The sequence below is a fragment of the Rhincodon typus genome, chromosome 28 (assembly GCF_021869965.1).
Source record: "Rhincodon typus isolate 14 chromosome 28, sRhiTyp1.1, whole genome shotgun sequence".
Lineage (NCBI taxonomy): Eukaryota > Metazoa > Chordata > Chondrichthyes > Orectolobiformes > Rhincodontidae > Rhincodon > Rhincodon typus.
The window spans coordinates 27,793,057-27,819,024 of record NC_063359.1 but is presented as its reverse complement, the minus strand read 5'-3'; the positions used below and the strand labels follow the sequence as shown (position 1 = coordinate 27,819,024).

At 41.4% G+C, this 25,968-nt stretch overlaps 1 protein-coding gene across 1 annotated transcript in view; it reads left to right on the top strand.

The window, feature by feature from the left end:
• Positions 1–25,968, top strand: part of garnl3 (GTPase activating Rap/RanGAP domain like 3) — a 325,572-nt gene that overhangs the window by 2,999 nt on the left and 296,605 nt on the right. Inside the window, exon 2 of the mRNA XM_048613382.1 lies at positions 633–702. Within this exon, the coding sequence (XP_048469339.1) occupies positions 633–702 (70 nt within the window). The remainder of the gene's footprint in view (positions 1–632; positions 703–25,968) is intronic.

The window sequence follows — 25,968 nt, the reverse complement described above, 5'->3', positions numbered from 1 at the left end:
GGAGAAATGAATAATTTAATTCAAATACAAATATTTGTTAACAATGGAGGGGAAGAAACAAGTGACTGTTAATTATCAAGTATTCAATCTTTTTAAGTCTGTCCGACGTATGTTGTTAGGCATTTACATAGGAGACGATGTCTTGTAGAACCTAAGGAATGGACCACAATTGGCTGTTCCTTCCAGAAGCTTTTGGAAAATGAATAGACTCACCTTTCTGGAAGTTAATTAAACAAAACAGGATAAGAAACAAATTGGCTAAACTGGGTTATGTACACATCAGCCAAACCATGCTTACTGCAGGGCCCCATTTCCCAAGATAAGATTCTCAAATGAAATCACTATTGAGCAGAATCCTCAAAACCGTTATCGATCCATTAACGACATAATATTTAATTGAACCACTGGTTTACATCTAAAGCCTCACACAATCCAGATTTGTCCTTTCTTGGGGATTAATTATGCAGCAATATGCAGCAACTGATGCTGTTTGCAGGAAAGTCTCATTGTTTGTGCTTCAGAGGCCATGGCATGAGTGAACTGCTTGAGCTATACCAGCTGGCAATGAGCAATTTTGCATGACAGGCCTGGTGGCATTGGATATGTTCTCTGATGAAGTGTTTCTCTTCCAGCTCTGCCTCTGAAGATCTGGGCTGCCGGCGTGGGGAATTCAGCAGGAAGCACTATGGTTCTGTGGAGCTGGTAAGTCAAGAGATTTCACTGCAACCAAGAATGATAATTGAGTAAAAAGCATGGAGAAGTTTATTTTCCTGAAAGATTGCTCTTTATTGCATAATTGTATCCAATTAATTTCATGCAAAATGGAAGAATTGCATGAACAATTTTCCATTGGTTTTATGGCTGTGAAATAATAAAATAAATTGTATGAATTTGCAAGTCTAGATATCACGTGTAAATATGATTCTTAGATCAAAATATTAAACATTTGGTCTTTGCTAGTGTCGCTAGTAAATTCAGTCCTAGATCTGAACAGTTGATGAGATGTCATGAAAAACACACAATATATTATGAGCTGCAGGGCAGTCACAGTGCAATATATTTTGCATCCTAGTCAACCTTATGCAAACTCATGGATTTTCATATAAACTGTTGATATGACATCAACCATTTGCATTGATTGTAAGTTGAGCTGTTTTCAGAGGTCAGTTGGAAGATATTGCTAATAATGGCAGTTAATAATTGGTGGGATGTAGCAAAGGAAGTCACAATTTGGGGAGCAGAATTTGTATGATGCCCTTGTTCTCAGAATTCAGTCTTGTACCCTTCCCGTGTTGTGTAATGACCAAGTGAGGAGGTGTGGATTGGTTCTCCTCTTCTTCCTCTTCTTGTTCGACTGTAACACAGATTTTGAACTTAAAAAAGATACATTGCCAGCTTTGGTGTATGCATAATAGTTTGCAGATATACATAAAAGAATTAACCAGACAGGTTTTCTTGAATTCAACAAGTATTGGAATAGTGACAAAGTACACCCAGTTCAAAAAGTTACTCTGTGTGATGGGGTCTTCATAGATACTGCATCTCCACCCCAGTGAAGAGGAATGTGGATTCGTAATGCAAATTGTCAGCTTTTTTATAGTTTCAGTTTTCTTGTTTCAGTTAAAACTGTCATCTTTCAAAATTCTGATGCCTATGTTCAGCCAATAAATTAAAAAATAATATTTGACACAAGAATCGTCATAATATTTGTTGCAAGCAATTGTGTGATTATTTATAAAGTTCCAAACACAAATAACTAAAGTTACAGATATGAAAACAGAATAAAATGTAAGCTAAGGCGTTAGTTTAAGTAGCAAACCACTGAAAGGTTTTTGATTTAGTAGGTTCAGTGCTGCAGCATCATATAGTGCTATAAATTGTAGTGATTGTAGACATTGCGTGAATTGAGCTTAACCTTTCATATAATATACAAGGGCTATATTTTCCCCTTTGCTGACTTAGGTGGACACGCGTAAACAGCAGTCCATTAGCTGGGGAAGGTGCCAATATTCTGAGGATGGCTCCTGTACAGAAATGATTTTGGGAAAGTTAACAAAAAGGGGAAGAGAAAAGCTGCTTGTTTCTTGCGAGGGCCATCATTGAAAAGTCTATCACAAGCAATTAATACAAAATTACATAGTGCTAGAAGCGAAAAGAACAAGGCGTGAAGCCAGATTTTCTGGTTGGTGGCAGGAATCAAAGGGAGGAACAATTCTAGCTCACCTTCCCAGCTCTGTTACTTCTCTGCTGGAACATGGGCTTTTATGGGGCTCAGATCTTGACGACTGCTTCGCCACCTAATTAGTGGCTGGTGAGGGGAAGGAGAACGCACTGGGAAGATACCCTGGGCTCAAATTGTTCTTTAAAAAGTGAGTGGATCTTAATCTCTCTGAGCAGATTAAGAGCTGGAACCTGGCGTTCAGTTGCAGGAGATTGGTTCTTAACATTCACTTGCTGCTCAGTAGAATGCTTTTGTCCAAATGTGCACTTTTTCCCATCAAATAAAACTATTTCAGCGCTGGGGCTCCTAGTACCCAGCAGGATGGAGCTGGTCAACTTCTCTGACTCCTGACAGCTGCCCGCATGGATGAAAGTCTCAGAAAGTGACCTTTTTGTAGCTTCTGAATGACCTCAACATGACGACTTAGCCAGGTGGGCAATTTCACTTTCTTAGCCTACCTTACCCCTTAAACTCTGTTTTCACCAATGCACGTAGAACTGGGAATGGAGGCAGCTATCCGGCACACAGGGCAGCAGTACCTTTCATTTAGCCTTCCTGCCTCTAATTAATGATGGGAAAATCTGACCCATGGCATTATTTAGCTGAATTAATAGGAGGATTCGGAGGTAGCACCGCAGTGGCAACAGAAGTGAATGCTCCTCAAAGTGCTAATCCATATATGCCAGTCCTCACCACCTGATACATGCAGCTACTTGCTCTGAACACTTTCTATATTACACGGCAACGACAACCACCCATTGCCAAAACAACTTTGGATTACAGGGCGGAAATAGTTAGCCTATGAAATTGGGTGGTAGCTCTGAAGCAAAAACAAGTTTCATTTATAAACCACCTTTAAACTTGGAGCAGTGTCCTGGAATCGGAAAGAAGCTGCTATCTGAAGCTCTACGACAGGATAGGGAGAAGAGATCAAAAACTAACCCAAGTGATGCACTTTGAGCAGGCTTTTAGAAGTAGGAAACAGAGGTCCTAAGGAGAAGTTGTAAGGAATCAGACCTTGAAATTGGGAAAGGCCTGCAATCTCAGGTGAAGTAATGGAAGGGGTGAGATGAGGAGGCCCCAGTTAGAGGATACTCAGATTCTCAGAAGTTTTATAGCACAGACTAGGCCATTCAGTCCATCGTGTCTTCCCCACCTCTTCAGACAAGCATCATTGCCAATGTTCTGCTTTTTCCCCCATACCCTTTCACGTTATTTCTCTGTAAATAATTATCCAGTGCCCTCTTGGAATGCCTCAATTCCACATGCCTCCACCACTCTTCCAGGAAGTGCATGTCTTACAGTAACTACTCTTTCACACATCACCCTTACTTACTTCTTTTGCATGTCATTTAAATCGATGCCCTCTCATGTTTTGAGTTCTGAAGAAAGGTCACTGGACCCAAAACATTACCTCTCCTTCCTCTGCACATATGCTGTCAGACCTGCTGAATTTCTCCAACAACTTCTGTTTATAATTTAAAGTTCCAGCATCCTTTTCCAAGCAGGAATAGCTTACCATAGCTAGTCTTTTGAGAGATTTTGAAAACATCTATCGAATCTCCTGTCAGCCTTCTGCTCTCCAAGGAGAACATTCCCAACTTCTTCGATCTATCCTCATCTCTGAAGTTTTTGGAACCACTCTTACAAATCACTTCTGGCCTCTCTCCAATACATTCACATCTTTCCTTGCTCATGCCTGAATGCCAAGCTCCAGCAATGCTACACGGGAGAATGTCTCAGGACAAGTACACAGAGGAAATGTAGAACAAAAATGTAGATGAATTTTGGTGAAAATGAAAGGTAAGTGGAACTTGACATGGGAGACGATGATGGCAAAGGAGCATCAGATAGTTTAGAGTTTACAGAGGACACAGTCCAAAGGTCACCAAGTAGGCTTGAGAGAAGTTGAGTTCAGAGCTAACAGTGATTGCAATTTGGGTTGGAGACCAAGGTGGAGGATATTGTCAAGGCCAAGGTCTTTGTCAATGCATGTGATGAACATGTAATTGAACTCTCAAGTGCTAACATTGCACGAGTGGAATTCCGTATGAGTGAGCAGAGGTGGTGGATGCTGGAGTCATCATAAGAGTATCGGCATTCTTGCCGGTGAGCTTGTCCTTCCTGGTATGTATTCCAACTCATCCACTGCAATGTCACATGGGCAGAAGAGAAGAGAACAGCCAGCTGAGAACATCCTGTCAAGAGGGGAAGAAATCCTGAAGCTCTGCAAACATTGTGTGAGCCATGTGTCTGGAAAGGGAGGGAAAAGAATTTGGCATAGCCTTTTACCAAAGGCAGAAAGATTCAAAGGTTATTTTTGGTTGAAAGGGTAATTCTGAAGTATCAAGAGAATTTGATCATTGAGAATGTCTTCTTTTAGTCATAAGCAGTAGCTTTAGTAATGTACAAAAGCTTCAAAAGTATTTTATTTGTGAAAGAATTCCAATTGAAATACAAATAGAAGACTGGTTGTTAATTTTTAAATTCCAGATAGATTAACTGTCTGATAAGGAATTGATCTTATAAGGGAACGAGTATATTAATATTCCTTTCCGTGAACTGGGAGTTCTAGCAAAAATTTTAAACTTTATTATATTGAAACTACTTCCCCTATTAATGCATTATTCACTACAAATGTTTACATTCTATTAATTTTTGTCTTTCATTTGGAATTCTTACTTTTACAACTGTGGCATTGACACATTGGAACAATTGAACATGTTTCAAGAGGCAATATATTATCGTGTGACATGTTTTCATTAATCAAAGGGTTGTGGTTTCATGCAAGTCATTTTGGGATTTTCTCAACTTGTACTGTGTCATTTTGGAAAATATTGTGTATTCTGCAACATCAACAAAACTTTACCATTTATATGGGCTATATGGATTGTCAAATGCTTGACAAGGTAGGGTATGTTTGATTTTACCTTTGACATTCTCACCATGCACCCATAGAAAAAATTAATGCCATTTTGTAGATTGATCATAAATGACTCAAAAGAACCTTCTACGTTGTCTGTAAAGGAAGTTAGTCATCATCATTGGGGGTCCCTCGCACTCTCCTCCACTCTCAGGGTGAGCCAATGTGTGGCTGTACAGACTGATATTTCTACTGCAGGCTCTGTTACACTTGGGGCAGAAGGTGATCATGGGAAGGGTGTGTGGGGCGTTGATGTGGCAGTGCGCTCCTTTTGCTGTTTGTGCCAGGCTTCTTCTTCTTCTCAATGGCAAGGCTTGAGATGCTCGACGCCTTCCTGGATGCTCCTCCTCCACTTTGGGTGGTCCACCAGTGAGGCCTTGAGGGTATCACTGAAGCGCTTCCTCTGTCCACCTGGGCCTTGCCTGCCATTTCGAAGCTGGGAGTAGAGCATCGGCTTGGGGAGTCTGGTGTCGGTCATGTACACGATGTGCTCAGCCCTTTGCAGCCGATCAAGGGTGGTCAGCACCTCAGTGCTGGGACGTTGGCCTGGTCGGGGATGCTGGTGTTGGTGCATCTTTCTTCCCAGTGGATCCACAAGATCTTGGGCAGGCAGCATTGGTGCTACTGCTCCAGCGCCTTGAAGTGTCTGCTGTAGATAGCCCATGTCTCAGGGCCATATAGGAGGTTGGGAACCACCACAGCTCTGTAAACCATGATCTTGGTTTCAGATCTGATGTTGTTGTTCTCGGACACTCTTTTCCTCCGGAGGCCCAAAGCTGTGCAAGCCCACTGGAGACAGTGCTGGATCCCTTCATCAATAGCTGCTTTGGCTGACAGGTATTGGAAGTGGTCAACGTTCTCTAAGGCCTCCCCGTGGACCTTGATGACTGGGGGGTTCACTCCCCAATGCCAGGCCAGGTTGGTGGAGGAGTTTCGTCTTGCTCTCATATGCTTCTGTAAAGGTGCTGATGATGGTCTGGAGTACATCTCCTGAGATTGCACATACACAAGCATCGACTGCGTACTGCAGCTCGATGACACTGGTTGTGGTGATCTTGGTTTTGGATTAAAGGTGGGTGGAGGTTGAATAATTTCCCATTGGTTTTGTAAGTTAGCACAAAACCAGCGGGGAGCTTGTCGGTGGTGAGGTGAAGCATTGTAGCGAGGTAGATTGAGAACAGTGTTGGGGGCGATGGCCCCACCCTGCTTGACCACTGGTCTGAATGGGGAATGGGTTGGTGGTGGAGCCATTCATCATTACCACCACTTCCATACCAATCTTCATGGTGCAACCAAAACCAAGAAGGACACTTCATAATGCTTCTCAACTGACAGTATCACAGGCCTTTGAGGTTGAAAAAGGCCATGTACAAGAGTGCGTTCTCTTCTCTGCATTTCTCCTGCAGCTGTCGTGCGGCAAAAGTCATGTCTGTTGTGCCCCTCCATGGCTGTAAACCACGCTGTGACTGTAGGAGGAATTCCTCAGCCACAGGATGGAAACAGTTCAGGAGGACCTTGGCAATGACTTTTCCAATGGTCGACAGCAGGGAGATTCCCCTGTAGTTACTAGAGTCGGAGTTGTTCCCTTTCTTGAAAATGCTCACGACTGTGGCATCTCGGAGCTTCCTGGGATGCCATCCTCTTTCCAAATAAGGCTGCCGAGGGCACGTAGCTGCAGCAGGAGCTCTTTGCTTGTGCACTTCAATGCCTCAGTGGGATACAGTCTGCTCCAGCAGCCTTGCTGTTCTTAAGCTGGTGGATGGTCTTCTCTGCTTCATACAGGGCTGGATTATTGCTAACCGCGTAGCATGTAGCATGCTGTGGGATGCGTTCGATGATGCTCGGATTGCTAACAGAGCCGTGGTTGAGGAGGTCCCTGAAATTACTGGGACAAAGTACTGTCCTGTAGATAGAAATAGACTGTTAGCTCTGAAGGATGATGTTGAGAAGCTGCATATGAAAGGATTATACCATTTCAGCCCTCTTGTGAATAGATGTGGGTTCATTTCATAAGATAGGAAATTTCTAACTTACGTCAAGAAGCCGCTGTCCAATGATTGAATATAGAAATGAACAGGGTGAAGCAGATTTCATTTTTCTGCCTAATTGTGTGATCAAGTCTTTTACTATTTTGGCGTGACTGTATTTTTCTGATATTGATACATTTGGCCAGGTATAAGTGGAAAAGTATTCAGAGACCATGAATATTTGGACAAATGGGGGTTAAAAGATGGAAAATCAGAATAAATTTTTATATTTTATCAATATAAATCTGTTACAAAGACCTGATGCTTGTTGTAAGTGATAAATAATGATTCTTGTGCAGCATTTTGTTTTAGCTCTTCTTCAGTCTTTCTTCAGCCTTCGTAATAAAAAAAACACAAAATATGGAGGATAAAACAGAAAATTTGAATAGTATGTTTGGGTGTACTGTTTTAAACAGCTGTCATGGTGTATTGGTGTTTCCCAGTTGTTGCTTCACCTTACATCAGAAGCTGACCAATGTTGCAGTATATGGATGGCACGGTGGCTCAGTGCTGCCTCACAGCACCAGGGACCTGGGTTCAATTCCACCCTTGGGCAACTGTCTATGTGGAGTTTGCATATTTTCCCCGTGTCAGTGTGGGTTTCCTCCGGGTGCTCTGGTTTCCTCCCACAGTCCAACGATGTGCAGGCTAGGTGGATTGGCTATGCTAAATTGCCCATAGTGTACAGGGATGTGTAGAATAGGTGGGTTATAGGGGGATGGGTCTGGGTGGGATGCTTTGTGGGTCGGTGTGGACTTGTTGGGCCGAAGGGCCTGTTTCCACACTGTTGGGATTCTATGTAAGGATTTTGAACAATTATGGCTTGAACTCAACTTTAATCTTGAAGTTCATTGCTTTGCAATAAAGCAGTTTTATGCCTGTATAGATGACGTAGGATTCCTTATTTTGCTTCTTGGAACAATGCCAAAGCGATTACAGCAATCAACATTTAAGGATGCTTTACTAAACTAAATTAGAAAGAAGATATAACATATTTGTAACAAGATCTATTGGGACACCACATGCTTCTGTCTACTTATAATGGCATGAGTTTATAACTATCTATTTTACAGATAGGTTGTATTACATTCCATGCTGTACATGTGTAACAATGGGAGACCTTTCTAAACCATTTAAATCTATTAAAGTAAATGTAACACATACGTCAAGGGAGGCTGTATCTTACATATTATTGATGCTAAGGTTGCTCAGAAGTCAAGACATTGAGGTAATATTTGGCTGAGTGTGGCATCAAAGAGTGCAGGTAAAACAAAATGCAACAGAATTCAGAGAGAGAGTTCTACACTGATGAGGGTTACACCCAATACAAAGGAAGATGGTTGCAGTTGTTGCAGGCCAATCATCACAGCCCAGGACATCAGTGCAGGGCCAGGACCACTCCGCTCTTGACATCATTACAGTCTTGGTTCAAACATGGACATGAATTCCAGAGGTGAGGTGAAAGTGGCTACCTACGAATCAAGGCTGCATTTGACTGAGTGTGGCATCATAGAGTCCTAGCAAAACTGACGTCAGTGAAAATCAGGAGGAAACTCTTTGCTGATTGGAGTCATATACCTGGCACAAAGGAAGATGGTTGGAGGTCAGTCATTTCAGTTCCAGGACATCTCTGCAGGAGTTCCTCAGGGAAGTGTCCTTGGCCCAACCAACTTCAGCGGCCTCATCAATGACATTCTTTCCATTGTAAGGTCAGAAGTGGGGATGTTTGGCGATGACTGCGCAACATTCAGTACCATTTGTGACTCCTCGGATACTGAATCAGTCCATGCTCAAATGTAGCAAGAGCTGGAGAAGATTCTGGCCTGGGCTGATAAGAAGCAAGTTACATTCATGCATCTAGGTAATAACCATCTCCACCTGGAGAGAATCTAACCATCTGCTCTTGATGTTCAATAGCATTACCATCACTGAATCCCCCACCATCAATATGCTGAGAGTTACAATCGACTAGAAACTGAACTGGTTTAAATACAACACCATTTAAATACTATGGCTCCAACAGAAGTTCAGAATTCTGTGGCAGGTAATTCACCTTCTGACTCCCCAGTGCCTGTTAATAATCTACAAGGTACAAGTCAGGCGTGTATGGAAATACTCTCCACTTGCCTGGAATAGCTTACCTGTAACAGGATTTGAGCAGCTTGACATTTTCTAGGACAAAGCATCCGGCTTGACCAATTACTACCTTCAACATTCACTACCTCTACTGCTGATGTATCATAGTTGTTCCCTGTACCATCTATAAGATGCAACACAACTACTCACCATGGTTCCTTCTAAAGAACCTTACAAACACATGACCTCTCCCACCAGGAAGAAGTGAGGAGGACTTCTCAGGTCACATGGGTTGAGATGTCCTGGAGCTGAAATGACTGACCTCCAACCATCTTCCTTTGTGCCAGGTATATGACTCCAATCAGCAAAGAGTTTCCTCCTGATTTTCACTGACGTCAGTTTTGCTAGGACTCTATGATGCCACACTCAGTCAAATGCAGCCTTGATTCGTAGGTAGCCACTTTCACCTCACCTCTGGAATTCATGTCCATGTTTGAACCAAGACTGTAATGATGTCAAGAGCGGAGTGGTCCTGGCCCTGCACTGATGTCCTGGGCTGTGATGATTGGCCTGCAACAACTGCAACCATCTTCCTTTGTATTGGGTGTAACCCTCATCAGTGTAGAACTCTCTCTCTGAATTCTGTTGCATTTTGTTTTACCTGCACTCTTTGATGCCACACTCAGCCAAATATTACCTCAATGTCTTGACTTCTGAGCAACCTTAGCCTTTGACACATCTGGCACCTAAGTCAACACTAGATTTTTTATGGTTTCCGTTCTCTTTTGACATGGAGAAGTCTGATTTTACATAGTAAGTTGCCATGCTTGTTTCAGAGGGTAGTTAGGGTTCAATCTCTTCGTAGTGAGACTAGTTTATTGGACTTAAGTTCCATTTTCCAATTGATTGTGCTAGAATGTGAATGTTGATCAATGTGCCCTTTAAGATGAATGTATGCTTGTCTGCGTGCCTATTTTAAAGAGTGTGCAGTGCAAGAAGCCTGTCGCAGGGAAAAATCAGAAGTAAGAGAGAACATTGCCCTTGCTGTCTGGGTTGCTGGTCCTTGTATCGTGGGCCCAGTCATTGTAAACCCCAAACACCAGAAGTGGGAGTGACTGGAATTCAGTGGAACGTTACAATATTGTCCAAGTGCAATTTGAGGCTGAGCTTGCAGCTCATGACTCACTGGATAGAGTTCCATCTCCTCTGTCCTGAGCTATCGTCTGTGTACTTTCCATTATGTGCTATTCTTTGATTTTGTTATGGCTTACATTTTGTAGGATGGGTAATCTTCTGTATTTCCTTTTTTTTAAAAAAAATATCTTGCTATTGTTTTCATTTTGTGATCAGACTTTTTTCACATGACAAACTTTTAGTGTGTGCTTTCCTATATTTCCTATTTGCATGTTGTCTTTGGAGCGAATGCATTGTAGAAAACTCATGAAAATAAGTTGAACTGTTATATTTCTCCTTTCTGCTGTGGGACTCTATAATGCTTGTTGGCTTTTGGAGTGATTTTCTTCCTTGTTGTTATGGATCAGATTAGACCCTCTCAAAATATTTTAATAAGGCAGCCTAGACCCTAACTTTTTCTTATTTTAAAGATAGATGTGAAGTGCCGTGTTCCAGATGCGATGCAACTGGTCAAACTATTCGACGTTAAGCAAAACACAATTTATTTAAACACTATAGTTAAAAATATAAACAAAAGGAAGAGGAATTTAGAATAAGTTAACTCTATTGGAAAACTTAATAGAATAATAGGTACAGTAACTATTACAGTAGCATGCTCCTTGGCAAAAAGGCAAATTCAGAAGTAGATTCTCACATGTAGTTCTCCAAACCCGGAGGAAAAAGCATCAAGAGAAAATTCAGAGAATCGCAGCCAAATGACATTCACTGAAGCTTCCAACTCTTTTGAGAACCCAATAGCTTCTGTTTAAAGCTAAACCGAAAACTGAAAAAATAACTAGAAAGCCTGGTCTGTGAGAGCTGGCCACACACAAGCTGCTTCCATTGTTCCAACTTTAAAAAAAACCCCAAGGCCTCACAAATTGTTGATAACATGGTGTAGAGCTGGATGAACACAGCAGGCCAAGGAGCATCAGAGGAGCAGGAAGGCTGACGTTTCAGGCCTACACCCTTCTTACTGTCTTAGAGACAACTCTGCACCTCCGCCTTACTACCTTTCTTCAAAAAAAACAGGACAAAATAACCTCTTGAAAGCCGCATCATCATCATCATCACTGTGTTTCTTCTGCGTTCCACTCTCGCTTTCCTTTACCATCCTGATCAGTTTTAGCTTCTTGGTCTTTCTAGTTCCCAAACCAATTTGCTGCTGATCAGATCCTGACATCACAGGCAGTGTGACATATGAATGGTGGATTAGTGACATTATTCAAAAATACACAAATTGTTCCATTATGTAATTTTGCCAGCACCCTTTTGTGTGCTTACCTGCTGTAGGTTCACAGTCCCTCATTGTTATTGTAATTGTGCATAACTTCAGTCTGCTGCATTGTATTAGAATAAATGCAGAATCAATATTTTTGTGAATTAAAAAGAGCAGGTTGTGGGTTAGAAACCTACCAAACGTAAAAGGAAGGGAAAGAAGCAAGAGATTTAAATGAGAGCAAACACTTAAGAGTCGAAGTGGGAAGATATTTCAGTCATGATTTCTATTATAAGCTTGTAGTAGGGGCAGAAATGAAGCTAAAGATATTACATTCGTAGACAAACCTAATGAACTTCACAAGATTGTTCCCAAATGGCTTGCTGTTCAGGAGAGCTTCGGATGAGTTCCTCTTTCTGTTGGTCTTGTTAAATAATGAGGTTGCTTTTGAAAAACGAACATCTATAGCTGCTTTTAAAGGATGCATCCTAGATCAGCCAGTTAAAATGTTGCAGATTTGTCCAATATCCTAGAGGAGCCAATTTCTATATTTTGGGACTATCCTGCAAGGAAACAGTGCATCTTGAAGAAAGGGCAGCCTGTAAAATTAATTTTCCTTTGATTTAAAAAAAATACTTAAAATGGAACCTGACATTGTCAAGAAAATGGCAAAACTTTGTGCACTAAAAAGCATTACATCATGTAAATGTTGTCCATTGCCGCCCCAGTGATTGGATCAGATTCTGCCTTCTCGTCGTGGTGTTTCAGATGCACTAAGTGGGTAAACTTTGGTATGTGGTTGAAGGAATGTCTTTCGGGAAATGTGAGCTCTAAGCTTGTCAAAGGAATGTTAACATGTCATCACCAATGGTGTGTCTAAAGACAGCATGGGATGTGTTGGTTAATAGCATACTACAACATGTATGAGGCTAGTCAGTACCAGCTATTCGAATATGTCACCATCATTTGACATTGGGTTACTGGATGTCACGTTTCAAGTTAAGTTGGCGTATGTAGCGCTCTTTTCTCTTTAATCAAATGCAGTCAGTTTGTGCTGTTATTGTTTCTAATCTATTCTGGTTAATGTCTAATCTATTCCAGTTAATGCTTCAAAGTAAGGTGATTGATGGGGTCCTTTTCCCATTGTCTGTTTTGCAAATGCGATATCTTTGATGAGAGATTGTATTTCCAGTGTTGTATGTTTCTATGTTTGGATTAATTGAATATATGAAAGTGACCAAAGATATTACAATAAACTGAATTGGTTAGTTAAAGTGAATGAATGCAAGCCTTGTTTAAAAGAATTCTCACCCCCCCCCCCAACTGACCCATAATATTTATACCAACTTCTAATGTTCATTGTAAACCATCATGGCAGAACAATGAACAATATAGGCAAAGTATGCTCCATAAATTATTCATTTTATCTGTCAGATTTGTGATTCCTTTCATTACAATGAATTGAACTAGTACAAACATAAGAAATAGGAGCAGGAGTAGGCCATATGGCCCATCAAGCCTGCTCCACCATTCAAAAAGATCATGGCTGATCATTTTGTGGACTCAGCTCCACCTTCCTCTCCTGCTCACCATATCCCTTAATTCCTTTTGCTGTTCAAATATCTATCTACCTTTGCCTTAGAACATTTAACGAGGTAGCCTCAGCTGCTTCACTAGGCAGGGAAGTCCACAGATTCACAGCCCTTTGGGTTAAGAAGTTCCTCCTCAACTCAGTCCTAAATCTGCTCCCCCTTATTTTGAGGCTATGCCCCCGGTTCTAGTTTCACCCACCAGTGGAAACACCCTCCCTGTTTCTATCTTATCTATTCCTTTCATAATTTTATATGTTTCTATCAAATACCTTGTCATTCTTCTCACCAGTTCTCTTCAAACTGAGAACCTTGAATGAAACAAGCTAGTTGGTGAGAGGGTGAAAGTGGTCCAGGAGGCTCTCAGATCCACAAGTTGGAGTGATTGCTTAGGCCATTACAATCCTGTTTCACTAGCAATTTCTCTGTGAGAGTGACTCCCTTAAGTGGCTTCTTAAGTAATATTTTTGGGTCCAAATTCTCGTTAAAATGTCCGTTACAAAAGCTTCCACAAAAGTACCAATGGAAATGGTTACACAGTAGACCAACTTATAATGGCAAGGAACAAGATGGTCAGCAAGTGTAGGTTTCTAATATACAGCATAATGTATAAACTGTGTTTAATTTGTGGGATTAAAGGTTTGCGTTTAATGGAGAAGGTGTGGTTACCTTGTCAGTGATGATTATTGCACTGTTAATGGCAAACTCAAAATGGTTGCCAATTTGCTAGTCAGCTTACTGCTAATTGAATTTAAAGAGAAAGGGCAGAGTTATTTGCTGTAGAATTTACAAGGGTCACAGGATGGGCACTTACAGAGAGCAGGATTTCATGGAAAATGGCACCAGCAAAAGATAGACTGCTCCAATGTGACTTAAAATTGAGTTCTCTGTGAAGTAAAGAGATGCTAAATGAATTCAAATATTCCAGGGTTACCCCAGTCAGTGTCTTAATTGTGCTGAGTTGACATCTCACCTTTATGGTTGAGAATGTGACGCAAGGTGTTTTTCAAAATGTTGGCACTGAGCTATTCCAGTGGAGAATTGATTGAGCATCAAGACTTACAGCCCATATTCTGAGCACTATCTTGGTGAAACATTTTGCTCTGGAGTGTGCAATATCAATGTATAGGTCTGCTGTGACTGACGCTGAGGTTCAAGATTCTGTCACAGAGTTGGAAGCAGGTTTCAGAAAAAGTCTGAGACTCCACGCATGTTGGAACTTGTGTGGATAGGCGTGCCTGACTGCACCTTATCACTGCAAGAGTAATTGTAAGTTCCAGCGAGAAGTTATAAATAATATGTTTCATCTATCAAAATTGACTGATTTTTGATCCTTATTGTTAGTTGTTGGGATAATTGCAATTTTTGTAACATAATGATTATTAATAAATAAAAGAATTGGGAGGCAGAATTTTGTTGTCAGAGCAACTTTAGAACAAAAGTTCCCACAGGGTGCACTGAAAATATCTCTGCCACTCCACCTCGTATTTAATTTAAGATCTCTTACCACAGTGGAGTGCCAAAAACTGCTGATGTTGTGCTGTTAGTACTGTGCTTGACACAACTAGAACAATGTCCCGGGAGCTGCTTCAGGCAGTGGGTTGGGTTGGGCAGGAAGTTTACAGATCACTCACCCAGAATCCAAAATGTCCTGTGAAAGGACTATAAATCTTGCAACTTTTCATTCATTCGTGGGAGGTTGGCATCACTAGTAAGGTCAGAGTTTATTGTCCATTCTTAATTTCCCTTGAGAAGGTCAGGGTGAGATATTTCTTGAACATGCTGCAGTCTGTATCGAGGACACACCCCCCTAGTGCAGACAGGGAGGGTAGTTGCCCAGAGATAATAAAAGAATGGTGATACAATTATAAGGCAGAGGGAGTTTTATTTTCTTGGCTCTTGAAATTTGAAAGATTGAGTACCCCGTTTCTAGTTTAGGGAGAATCTTTTGGAAAAAGAGCTGGAAATGCTACATCTCCAGACAGCCACATGGTTTCCTGGAGCGAAGATCTCAACAGCACCCTTTGTGATGTATTTGATCACTGAGCCCTTGCTATTTCCATTGGGGCAGCTTTTGGAAGCAGTGCTACTATTCCCAAAACTAGTCATCAGAGGGTGACCCTCCTTAATCATCTGATATCTACAATCCAATAAATAGTAATGAACAGTGAAGTTTATTTTGTACAAAGGTGGGGAGTAGGGAGTACTTTGAATAAAATGTATTTCCTATGCTGTTCTGAAGAAGGATCACTGGACCTAGAATGTTATCTCTGAGTTCTCTCCACAGATGCTGCCAGACCTGCTGAGACCTTCGAACAATTTCTGTTTTTGTTTCGTACTTCCTATTACACCTTCTTTCTCTTTCATTACATTCAGTGGCTCAAGGTGCCCAGTGAAAAATGACGGTGTGGTGAGTCAGTGCATTTTGGCAGTGCTGTAATGTGGTATGCGGGCACGTTGTGCCAATGAGTCTGAGTGCTACCGTGGAGGGGTACATGGTACCAGTGGGCCATGGAAGTGATGTGTGTGTGTGACTGGAGACAAATGGTCTCATTGGAAGTGGAACAGGGCAGGGCAGTGGATTACAGATTGTGCCGAAGAAGCAAAGTGGGGTGATAGTATAGGATCTCTTTCTGTTGAACTGTGAGAGCTGAGCTGGTGCACATAACTCTCAAAGTGCTGAGATTCTGACTTCCTGTCTTGCTGCCCTGATTAGGAGGTGAGTAGAGGCCATTTCCTCTGGTAGGGAGAGTCAGCCCAGTTCACTTTTGTTGCCAAGCACCTGAGTTCACAGTGACTTTGCCAGAGGTCAGGGAGCTGGCTATCTGTCCATTGGCTCTTTCAGTTCCAGATCTTTGAAGGGGAGATCTAAGTAGGGGCCAGAAAATCAGAATATTAAAATAATGAGCAGCTATCAAATTGACTGAAAACATAAGAGCAGTTAAATAGATTGATAACTGGGAATAACCTACTTACCTTTTGTTAGCAATTGTAAATTGTTTTCTGCTGCATTTTACGTGACAACAAGGTGGAAGTGACTTTTCAGTGAGCAGGAGTTTCAGATTTCAGTGACAGGATCGATTATTAAAAGGAAATTAAAGACTTCAGAAACTACTTTGAGACAACAAGTGGGCATTGGAATGGCATAAAATCTCATATAACCCAAAGTGTTGCAAAAGGTGATTGGATGTAAGATTATGAGCCAAATGCTGGCAAATGGTGCTGGCCAGATTGGGATGTCTGGTCAGCGTAGATGAGTTGGGCCAAAGAGTCTATTTCCATGCTGTATGACTCTATGATTCTATGTGAAAGTCAGGCCTGATAATGAGAGTCTGAAATACAAACAAGAGCATGATCTAAAACAACAGCTGGAGAAAGGAGGGAAAGTGACTGTCCTTTTGCTTCCTGGTGGGTGAAGAGGAGAGACTGCTTACAATGTATGGCAAGACCCCAGTCAGATTCATCTGCATCTTTTGGCCATTGTTCATTCCTTCAGACAGGGCTGTGTGAAGACTGATAATTTGCACCATGGTGGACCATTCTGCATTCCAGTGTAAACAGCAAAACTGGAGGAAGGTGGAGATAACAATGTGGAGCTGGAGGAACGTCAACCCGAAATGTCAGCTTTTCTGCTGCTCTGATGCTGTCTGACCTACTGTGTTCCTCCAGCTCCACACTGTGTTATCTCTGACTCCAGCATCGGCAGTTCTTACTATCTCAAACTGGAGGAAGGTGCTTTGCTTAAAGGTTCCTTTAAAGTCTTCTCCATAAATTGGAAGAAGACTCTACCTTGCATTTGGAGAACAAAAAGCAAACTTGGATTTCAGGGTGACAGGAGGGTGGGGATAATGGTGGAATGGTGAGGACTTGTGCCCTCAACCAACAACGTCACTCTTCAGTTTTGAAACCTGTCTCAGGATGTGGATCAAAAACCAACATTGCTGAGAAACTCACCAGATCTGTGGAGAGAGAAAAACAGAGTTAATATTTTGGGTCCAGTGACCCTTCTTCAGATCTGTAGAAGTTCTTTGCTTTTTGCAGGATGTCAATGTTGCTGGTAAAGGGGACAGCTCTTGCTACTGCCAGTCATCCTTGATGTGGTGATGGGTCTTCTTGGAGTGATTTCAATCAACTGGATGACTGACTAGGCAACTTCAGAGGGTAATTAAGAATCAACCTTGCTGGTGTCGGACTGGAGTCACATATAGACTGATCTGGGTAATGGATGGCAGATTTCCTTTGCTAAAAGACACAAGTGAACCATTTAGCCCTTTATGACCATCTGACAGCTTTTACTTTTATCCATACCAATATGGTGTTTTCAGAACTTTAGAACCTTAAATTCAAATTCTTAAAGTGGCGTAGGGGGATTTGAAATTGATCTTGGATTGCTAGCTCAGGACTTTATGCATTAGTATTCTAGCAGTATGATCATAGCGCCACTGTTCTCAGATGCTTTGAGAGGCAGGAGACAGAGAGCTAAAAGGTTGAGACGGTGCTGTACAACTATTGCTTCTGTTATTTACATCCTGACTTTATGCTTGAGTATCACTCTGTGTAGAATGGCTGGGCATTGTTGGAGAGCAAACCAGTTGCCTGCATGTGTCCATCATCAGTTGCATTCCTTGACACAACTTGAGGAAGTCCTGAGTCAGACCTCCTTGGAATCTGCCGATAACGCTCACAGGGCAGCCCCGAGTGGAATGTAGCTGCCTTGGCCTTAACTTTACTGATTGACCATTTGTCAGCTCCTTGGTCTAATTGCCACCCTTCTGTCCCTCACTCTGCAACTCTACAGCAGATAATTTGTTTTATCTTAGAATTTTCCTACCATGTTTTGCATTAATCAATCCATTTTCAGAATGTGTTGTAATGACTATTCCCAAGATTCTGGGTTCTCAAAGCAACAAGGCAAGCAGCTGTCAGATATACAGGAGCTGACAGCTTTTAGGGATCAGCCTTTTGAGACTGACATGGGTTTGCTGACTATCTCCATATTAAAATGCAAAAACATGTACCTTGCCTGTATGAGCTGGGAGCTCAATTATGTCATTGAAATAAAATCAATTAAAGGCTTCAAAAACTCATTGTGACAGGCCAAATACAAAGGAATACTGATCACGTATTGCAAGATAAGAAGATGTAAAGGATATTTAATGTCATGGATAGAGACTTAGAGGCAATGTAGTGTAAAGGGTTCATGTGATGCTATAAAGAAGATTGTCTACGCATGATGTTATGAACCAGACCAGACCCCCTTCAAAATATTTTAAGAAGGTAGCCTAGACCCTAACTTTTTTTGTATTTTTAAAGGGAAATGTGAAGTGTTTGTTCTTAATGCAATATGACTGGTCAAATTACTCAATGTTAAACATAACACAATTTATTTAAACATTGTAGTTAAAATACAACCAAAGAAAGAGGAATTTAGAATAACATAGCTCTATTGGAAAACTTAACAGAATAATACATACAGTAACTATTACTAATTAACTGTTCCAATATAGTAACATCCCATAAACACACCCCTGGACAAAAAGGAAAATTCAGACACAGATTCTGACATGCAGTTCTCCCATCCAGGAGGAATAAAAAACCATAAAGAGAAAATTCAAGGAGAGTAGCAGCCAAGAGACATTCACTGAAGCTTCCAACTCTGTTGACACCCCATTGGATTCTGCTTAAAGCTAAACCTAAAAACCCAGAAATCCTGATTTGTGACAGCTGGCCAAACCCATTCAGGCTGTTTTTTTTAAAAAAAAAGCAAAGGCCTTCCAAGCTGTTTACTCCAATGGTTCTGGTAGACTGCTCGGTGCCTCTGCCTTACAACTTCTCTTCAAAAAAATACATGACAGAATAACTTCTTAAAGTGTCAGCATTGTCACAATGATTATAAGGCAATGGTATTTTTCAGCAGCTTCCTGATGGAGGTGAACTTTCCATTCATATATACTTAGTTATTTGTTATTTTGCATAAAATGTCGTGTTTGCTGACATCAAAACATTCCTACAATATTTACTAACCTCTCCCCGGACTGAACCATAGCAAAATAGTAAATGTATCAATTTGCATTATCCAATGGATGTCTCCTTCCATTATAGAAAGCAATGTAAAACAGCTCAATACCTTCTCAGGTATTTCATGGCCCTTGATTTACCTTTGAAATGGTAGTTTTGGAACAAGTATAACATCTGATTTGTTCATAGCGAACAGCGCAATGTGAAGGGAGTCATTCTATTTGCGTTGTATGGGTTGAATGGCACATCTCAACTTGGACACCAGGAAAACTGCCTGTTTTTCATCAAAAGACTGCCATTGGGTATTGGTATATTCACCAGAGCAAGCAGATGGGACTCAGTTCAATAACTTGTTTGAAAAATGACATTTTTGATTATCTGATTCTCTAACACAAAACATTTAGAATCAACCTAGAGGCAAGAAGCAAAGAGCCAAACTGATATTTGGGATTTCACCTTAGTTTAATTGGTCTGCTGCCTAAATTAGTGCAGATAGTGAAAATTTATGGTGAGGATAAGCACCAAAATAACCATAAAGGTGCAGGCCATTCTGCCCTTTTAATTTTTTTCTGTTATTTAATGCTTGATCTATATGCGAACCCAATTCACCTACCTTGACGTAATTTCCCTTAATACATATTGCTAGCAAAAATATATTGATCTTGGGTTTAAGATTGTTAATTAACCAAATGCTGTTTGTTGTGGGAGAGAATGTCATACTTGTACCACTGTTCAAAGGGAGAAAGGTCTCCTAACTTCTGCCCCAAAATGACCTGACTCTCATTTTAAGGTTGTGGCCCCTCATTCATCATACATGCCTCACCAGATTTTCTCTATTTCCTCAACCAATTCATTTCAAGAGTCCCCAGAATCTCAATCAAATCAATATAGTCTTCTATATTACAGCTAGCACAAGCCTATTTTATATTATCTTTCCTCATAATCTAAACTCTGGAGTTCTGATAACTTTCTAGAGAATCTCTACTGCACTCCTTTCAAGGCCAATATATCCTTTCTGAAATACACAACTTGGAGCTATACAAAGTTTTCCAGATGAGGTCTAACTGGGGCTTTGTATAGCTGCAGCTAAACTTTCTCCCCATTGCATGTAGTTCTTTAGACAGAAAGACTAATCTCTTGGGACCTTTTGCTAATTATTCACCATTTAAATAATAATCCAGTCTATACCTTTTGGCTCCAAATGGAGAATTTCATATTTACTTTCATTGAATTCTCTCTACCACAGTTTTGCCCACTCACTTGACCCACTGTACTGCAAATCATTATGTCAGCAATAAACTTGAAACTTAGGTATATGGCTGTCTATTGTGTTATGTAAGTTGTTAAGAAACACAGTGAATGGTTGAGACTCCAATGCAGATCCCTGTGGAATGCAATCAGTTACTTTCTTAAAATTTGAATTTGTAGGCATAATCTTGATTTTGTATCTTCTCCTGGACAACCAGATCTCCTAACCATGCCACTATCTGGGTATCCAGCCATTGACAAGATGACTATCTCTGTATTGTGGTAGGAGTGGGAACTTTTGAGTCAACGACTTGAGTGTCTGAACTCTCTCTAGTACTTTAGTCAATCTATAAATTGAATTAAAATAAATAACCATGGCAAAACAAGAAAGTAACCAATGTCTCACTGGCTGCATATCACATTTGTAGCTCTGGTGGCTATTGTGTTGTGCAGTTGGGGAGTTTGTGCTTTGATGTTCAGTCGGCAAATTCTGAGGGAATCACATTGCACTGTTACTCTGCTGCCATTGCCTTTGTGCATTTTGCAGTAAGTGCTGCTAACTTGCTGCCGGTTAAGCTTTCTCCCACATTTAGTTTTCCAAGATGTTAATAGGCTGAGACTTTACTGAGTGGGGGATTTAATTAAATAACTAGCGCTTTATTTAATAGTTCTCCTGAATGTACTGCAAGGTGATGCTTTGATGCTGTTGTATGCCAGTAGTGCTGTCAAAAATGGTTTTGGATGGTGAGTGAATTGTTGAAATTTATAATTCTAGAACTGCAGCAATGTACATCTTCTCCAGATTGTTCAATCTGGTACAATAACATCTGGTAAAGCGTTTTAATTGTCAAAGATCTGTCTCAAAAGGCGACTTGCATCAGACTAGTGTTGCGAGAGACAGGCAATGTGCAGAGCTTGATGCGAGTGAAATGACATTGAACTTGCAGAGGGTGCGACTTAATGTATTTCTTGGCTCTTTATTATCTCCTGAAGCAGCCACTAACATTATTTAAAACGTAAGCTTGATTCCAATAATATTTCTGGAAGATTAAATTGGCACCATGTCCTTAATTAATGACATGATTCTCCTATTGAAGGTGTGTAGGCGGTGTTGTATTAAAATTCATCAGTGATTATGATTACGATTGTCATTTTCTGCAGGGAAGTAATTTAACTTTGTTATCGTAACAGAACAAACAAAATTACCTGACTATCAACTGGGATTTTGGGGAATTTTCTGACAATTTCACTGGAACTCTGTGAGTGGAATATATACTTATTTGGGTTTATTTGGCAGCACCAAGTACAATTGACTTTAGATAGCAAAGAAGGATCTCTCCATCCTTCCCTTAAAGTCCTTCAGCCTACAAGGGCACCCATTACTGCAGCACAACAGTTGGCCTGGTGTGTCTGAGTAATGCCCAGTATTTTCTGCCAGGCGTTCTTAATGGATTGGTTGCAATGATATTAAAAATTCTGCCTTCTGAAATTAAAAATCCAGCATCTGCTATCAATTGTACCATGATTGTTGAGTTGTCCTCTGTTAATTACTGCAACAAATTACTTGTTGTGCAGTTGCAACTTTAATTCAAGATGTGGTGGTCGGGAGATGATCATATTGAGGAGGTACATGACGTGGAAACCCCAATTCTCCTCAATACCGATAAAAGCTGCTGCAAACCACCTGATAAACTGATGTATGTTTCTTCCCATATACTAAACTGAAGTTCCTGCTTTGCAGAGCATTGGCTTGGTGCTGCTATTTATAGCACGCTGTTTAATGCACTCCCTTCTAAATCCTTGTCATGCTATTTTAATTTGTTTATCCATTTGTTTTAGAAGTAAACTTGAAGCAAGTACGAAGGGATTGAAGTTAAAAAAAAGCCTGTTCTGCTGCCCTTCTGAAATGGATTTGTGGATATTTACAAACAGTTGGGCAAAAGAGCTGATGTTTGCATGTTCAGGTTGTGCTATAGTCCACCCATTGTAAAGCTCATGCATATCGACGTAGAACTTTGTCAAAAACTGAAGTCCATTTCAGACCTGGGTAAGGGAGCTATACACAAGTTGCTCCTCCTTGTGATTATTCATAGGGCGTGGTTGTCACAACCACCCTGTGCCCTGTGCAATGAGACCATGATTCTTCAGTCAGTTGAGTCAACATGATTTATTTGCCAGTTTACGTGATGTTCTATACTCTGTTGCAGTCCAGCCTTTATTAGGCACCCTTACTGGAACTACTTTCTCCTATGGTGCTAGACGTCTCACCCCTCTGTTGTTTCAGTCTCTGTTCCACTGATCTCCTCTACTTTCAGCTGCTGAAGATCCCACTTCACTCTGTAGGATCACTACAAACCAATATCCGTCGGTAATGTCATAGCTCTGCCTCTACCTTCCAGTCCCATCCATTCCTTCCCTTTACTTCGGACCCAGGACGCCTGGGTTCGGAATTTCCTGCCTGAGAGTGTCATCTTAGCAGATCCAACCCAGTGCCTGTAACTCAGTGCCTCCAAAGTTCAAATGACTCTCACAGTGAATCAAGGACACAACATAAGCGGTTAGCAGCTTTCACTTGGCTGGCCACTGAGACTTTCACCAAATTGGGGAGGAACAACTAAAATGCGTCGAGTTACGTTTGAGTTATACGCAATGAAGCGCATCAGTGAGCTTCCTGCTGCTAACGGGTGAGTTTCTGGTTTTATCACAGTCCTGTCGTTAAGTTAATCATCACAGCTTGCCCCCTGTCAGGAGTTTCTGACTCGCAGCCTCCCACTCAGTTCTCCGGATAACCCCCACCCCCGGCCCGGGATCTTGCTCCCTCCAGGGGGCTGCACAAATCCAGCCCATGATGTTTGCTTCAATCACTAACCTGCCAGAAGAATAGAGAGAGATCTCATTGAAACCTTTACCGACTGAATCTGACATTTCTTCGGCTAAGGTTGTTTCAGAGATAGTAGGAACTGCAGATGCTGGAGAATCTGAGATAACAAGATGTAGAGCTGGATGAACACAGCAGGCCAAGCAGCATCAGAGGAACAGGAAAGCTGACATTTCGAGCCTAGAACTTCTGAAGGGTCTAGGCCCGAAACGTCAGCTTTCCTGCTCCTCTGATGCTGCTTGGCCTGCTCAAAGCTGCCCCACACAGTTCCTGACATTGCCCCCACCCCGGTGCATGGAAAACAGGGGGGAAATTGACCCCCAGTGTGTGGGCAGGGATCTGGAGGTCCTTCAGAATGGGGTGGTACAGAGGTGAGAATTTCTCTCCCCCTCAGGAGTTGTAGTGGAGGGCTCATTACCAGACCATGCCAGCCTGGTCTGAGGCTGTCCCCTGGGTAAGGGCATTCTCAGCCGTCTGAAGGAATGCCCAGTAATGAAGGAGGAGGGCCAATGACCTTCTCCATTCTGCCACCATCTTCTCTGCAATGCATCACACTCACTGTATTCTCTGCTACTGGACCCATCTCACACCAAGGCTCTTGTTTTTCCTCTCTCACCAATGACTGCAACATCTTGGCCTCTCACATTGACCCATTGTCAACCCCTGACACACTGCAGAACCTTTTTTGTCTGAATGAACCTGCACACTCCCTGACTTCTTCTGGATGGCTCCAACTTTGTTATTGGACTCCTGTCAGTAGAGCAACAGCAGATATTTTTCTCTTTTCTACTCTTCTTTTTCCAATGCACTGAACTATTCACCTTAAGGTTTTTTACCCAAAGCATGTAGGTGTAGCAAGCACTTATGATATGTTGATGTTTAAGATTGGCGTCTGAGTATAAGAGCAAGGATTTTTTTTGCTGCTGTACTGGTCTTTGGTGATACCACACCTGAAGTATTGTGAATGGTTTTGATCTCCATTGCCTAAGAAAATATTTACTTGTCATAGACAGAGTTCAGCGAAGGCTCACCAGATTGATGCCTGAGATGGCTGGTTTGTGTTCTGAAGTGATGCTCAGTTGTCTAAGCCTGTAATCGCAGGGGTTTAGAGAATGAGAAGGAAATGAATTAAAACCTATAAAATTCTGCCAGGGTTGTACATTCTGGAGGCAGGAATGATGTCCCCCTGGCTTGCGGGTGACAGGAGGTGGGGAAAGGGGTGGAATTGGAGGCCTAGAACAAGGAGTTAATTTCTCAGGTAAAAGGGGAGCCAATTTTAGATTGAGATAAGGAGAAAGTTCTTCAGTCCTAATGGTGACCCCGTGGAATTCTCGATCACCAAAAGCTGTTGAGGCCAATTCACCGAATATATTTAAGAAGGGAATAGATTCTAGAGATTAGAGTTATCAACAGGAATGGGTAGAGTGTGGCATTATTGAGATTGAGGATTAGCTATCATCATATCAAAAGCTTCAAATGGCCTATTTTCTATATTTTCATGTTTACAAATCTCATTCAAATGTACGTAAACAAATCTCCAGACACTTCAGTACCCCTGACAGAACCAATCAAAGATAAAAATGATGTCTTCCCCACCTCAATGCACACAATATACAAATACAGATCAAACTGAAAGGTTTTCATCATCCCTCCAAAGTGGAACCCAAACTCTCTCAAAATTAAATCCGAAAGAACTGCTGGAAATCAGAACCAAAAACAGAATTGCTGGAAAAGCTCAGCAGATCTGGCAGCATCTACGGAGAGAAATCAGAGTTAACTTTTCAGGTCCAGTGAGCCTTCCTGAGATCCCTTCCTCTCACACAATAGTATGTCATAAACCTTCATCACTGAAAGAGTTGTGAATATTCAGCCAGTGAGTATATTCAAGTCAGAGTTCAACAAGATTTTTGAATGCGAAGAATTATGGGATATTGTGGGAAACGTAGCTCAGGTAAAAGATTCACCATGATCTTATTAAATGGTAGAATAGACTCAAGGGGCTGAATGGCCTACTCCTTTGATTTCCGATGTTCTTATGTGGTGAATTCAGTAGTCTCACAGTGCCTGAATAAAAAGAATCCAACTGCCCGCTGCCCTAGCCCTCTCGTGTTTAACGTTATGCCTGTGCCTGTCATTTTTCAGGTAGCCATGAAGAAACAGAATGGTATCAGTGGCACCAAATACCAGATATTTTAGAAAATGTTAGGGCTGGTAATTTGGCAGAGCTGATGAATTTAAAAAGTACTGCTTTGAAACAAAATAGCCCAAAAAAGAGCAAAATGGTTCACAGATCTGCAATGATAAAAAGAGAACTAGAACCAAAGGAATGAGTATATTACATGAAAAGTGCTTTCAAAATTACAGTATTGAATGCAGATAACACATGTTTAACTTTAGAGGTAATCATCTGATGGAAGGACCATTGCATATCTGAGAAACGGTGGTATCGCACCAAAGAATCTGCACTGTGTCAGTCCTTGGGGGTCTGACTTCATTACATATTACCTGAGGATAGCCTGCGCCTACTGCATTGTCGGGCTTGCAAGGCGTGTTCAGTTTATCTCTGCTTTTCTGCTAGCGATGATGGTGAGAAGAA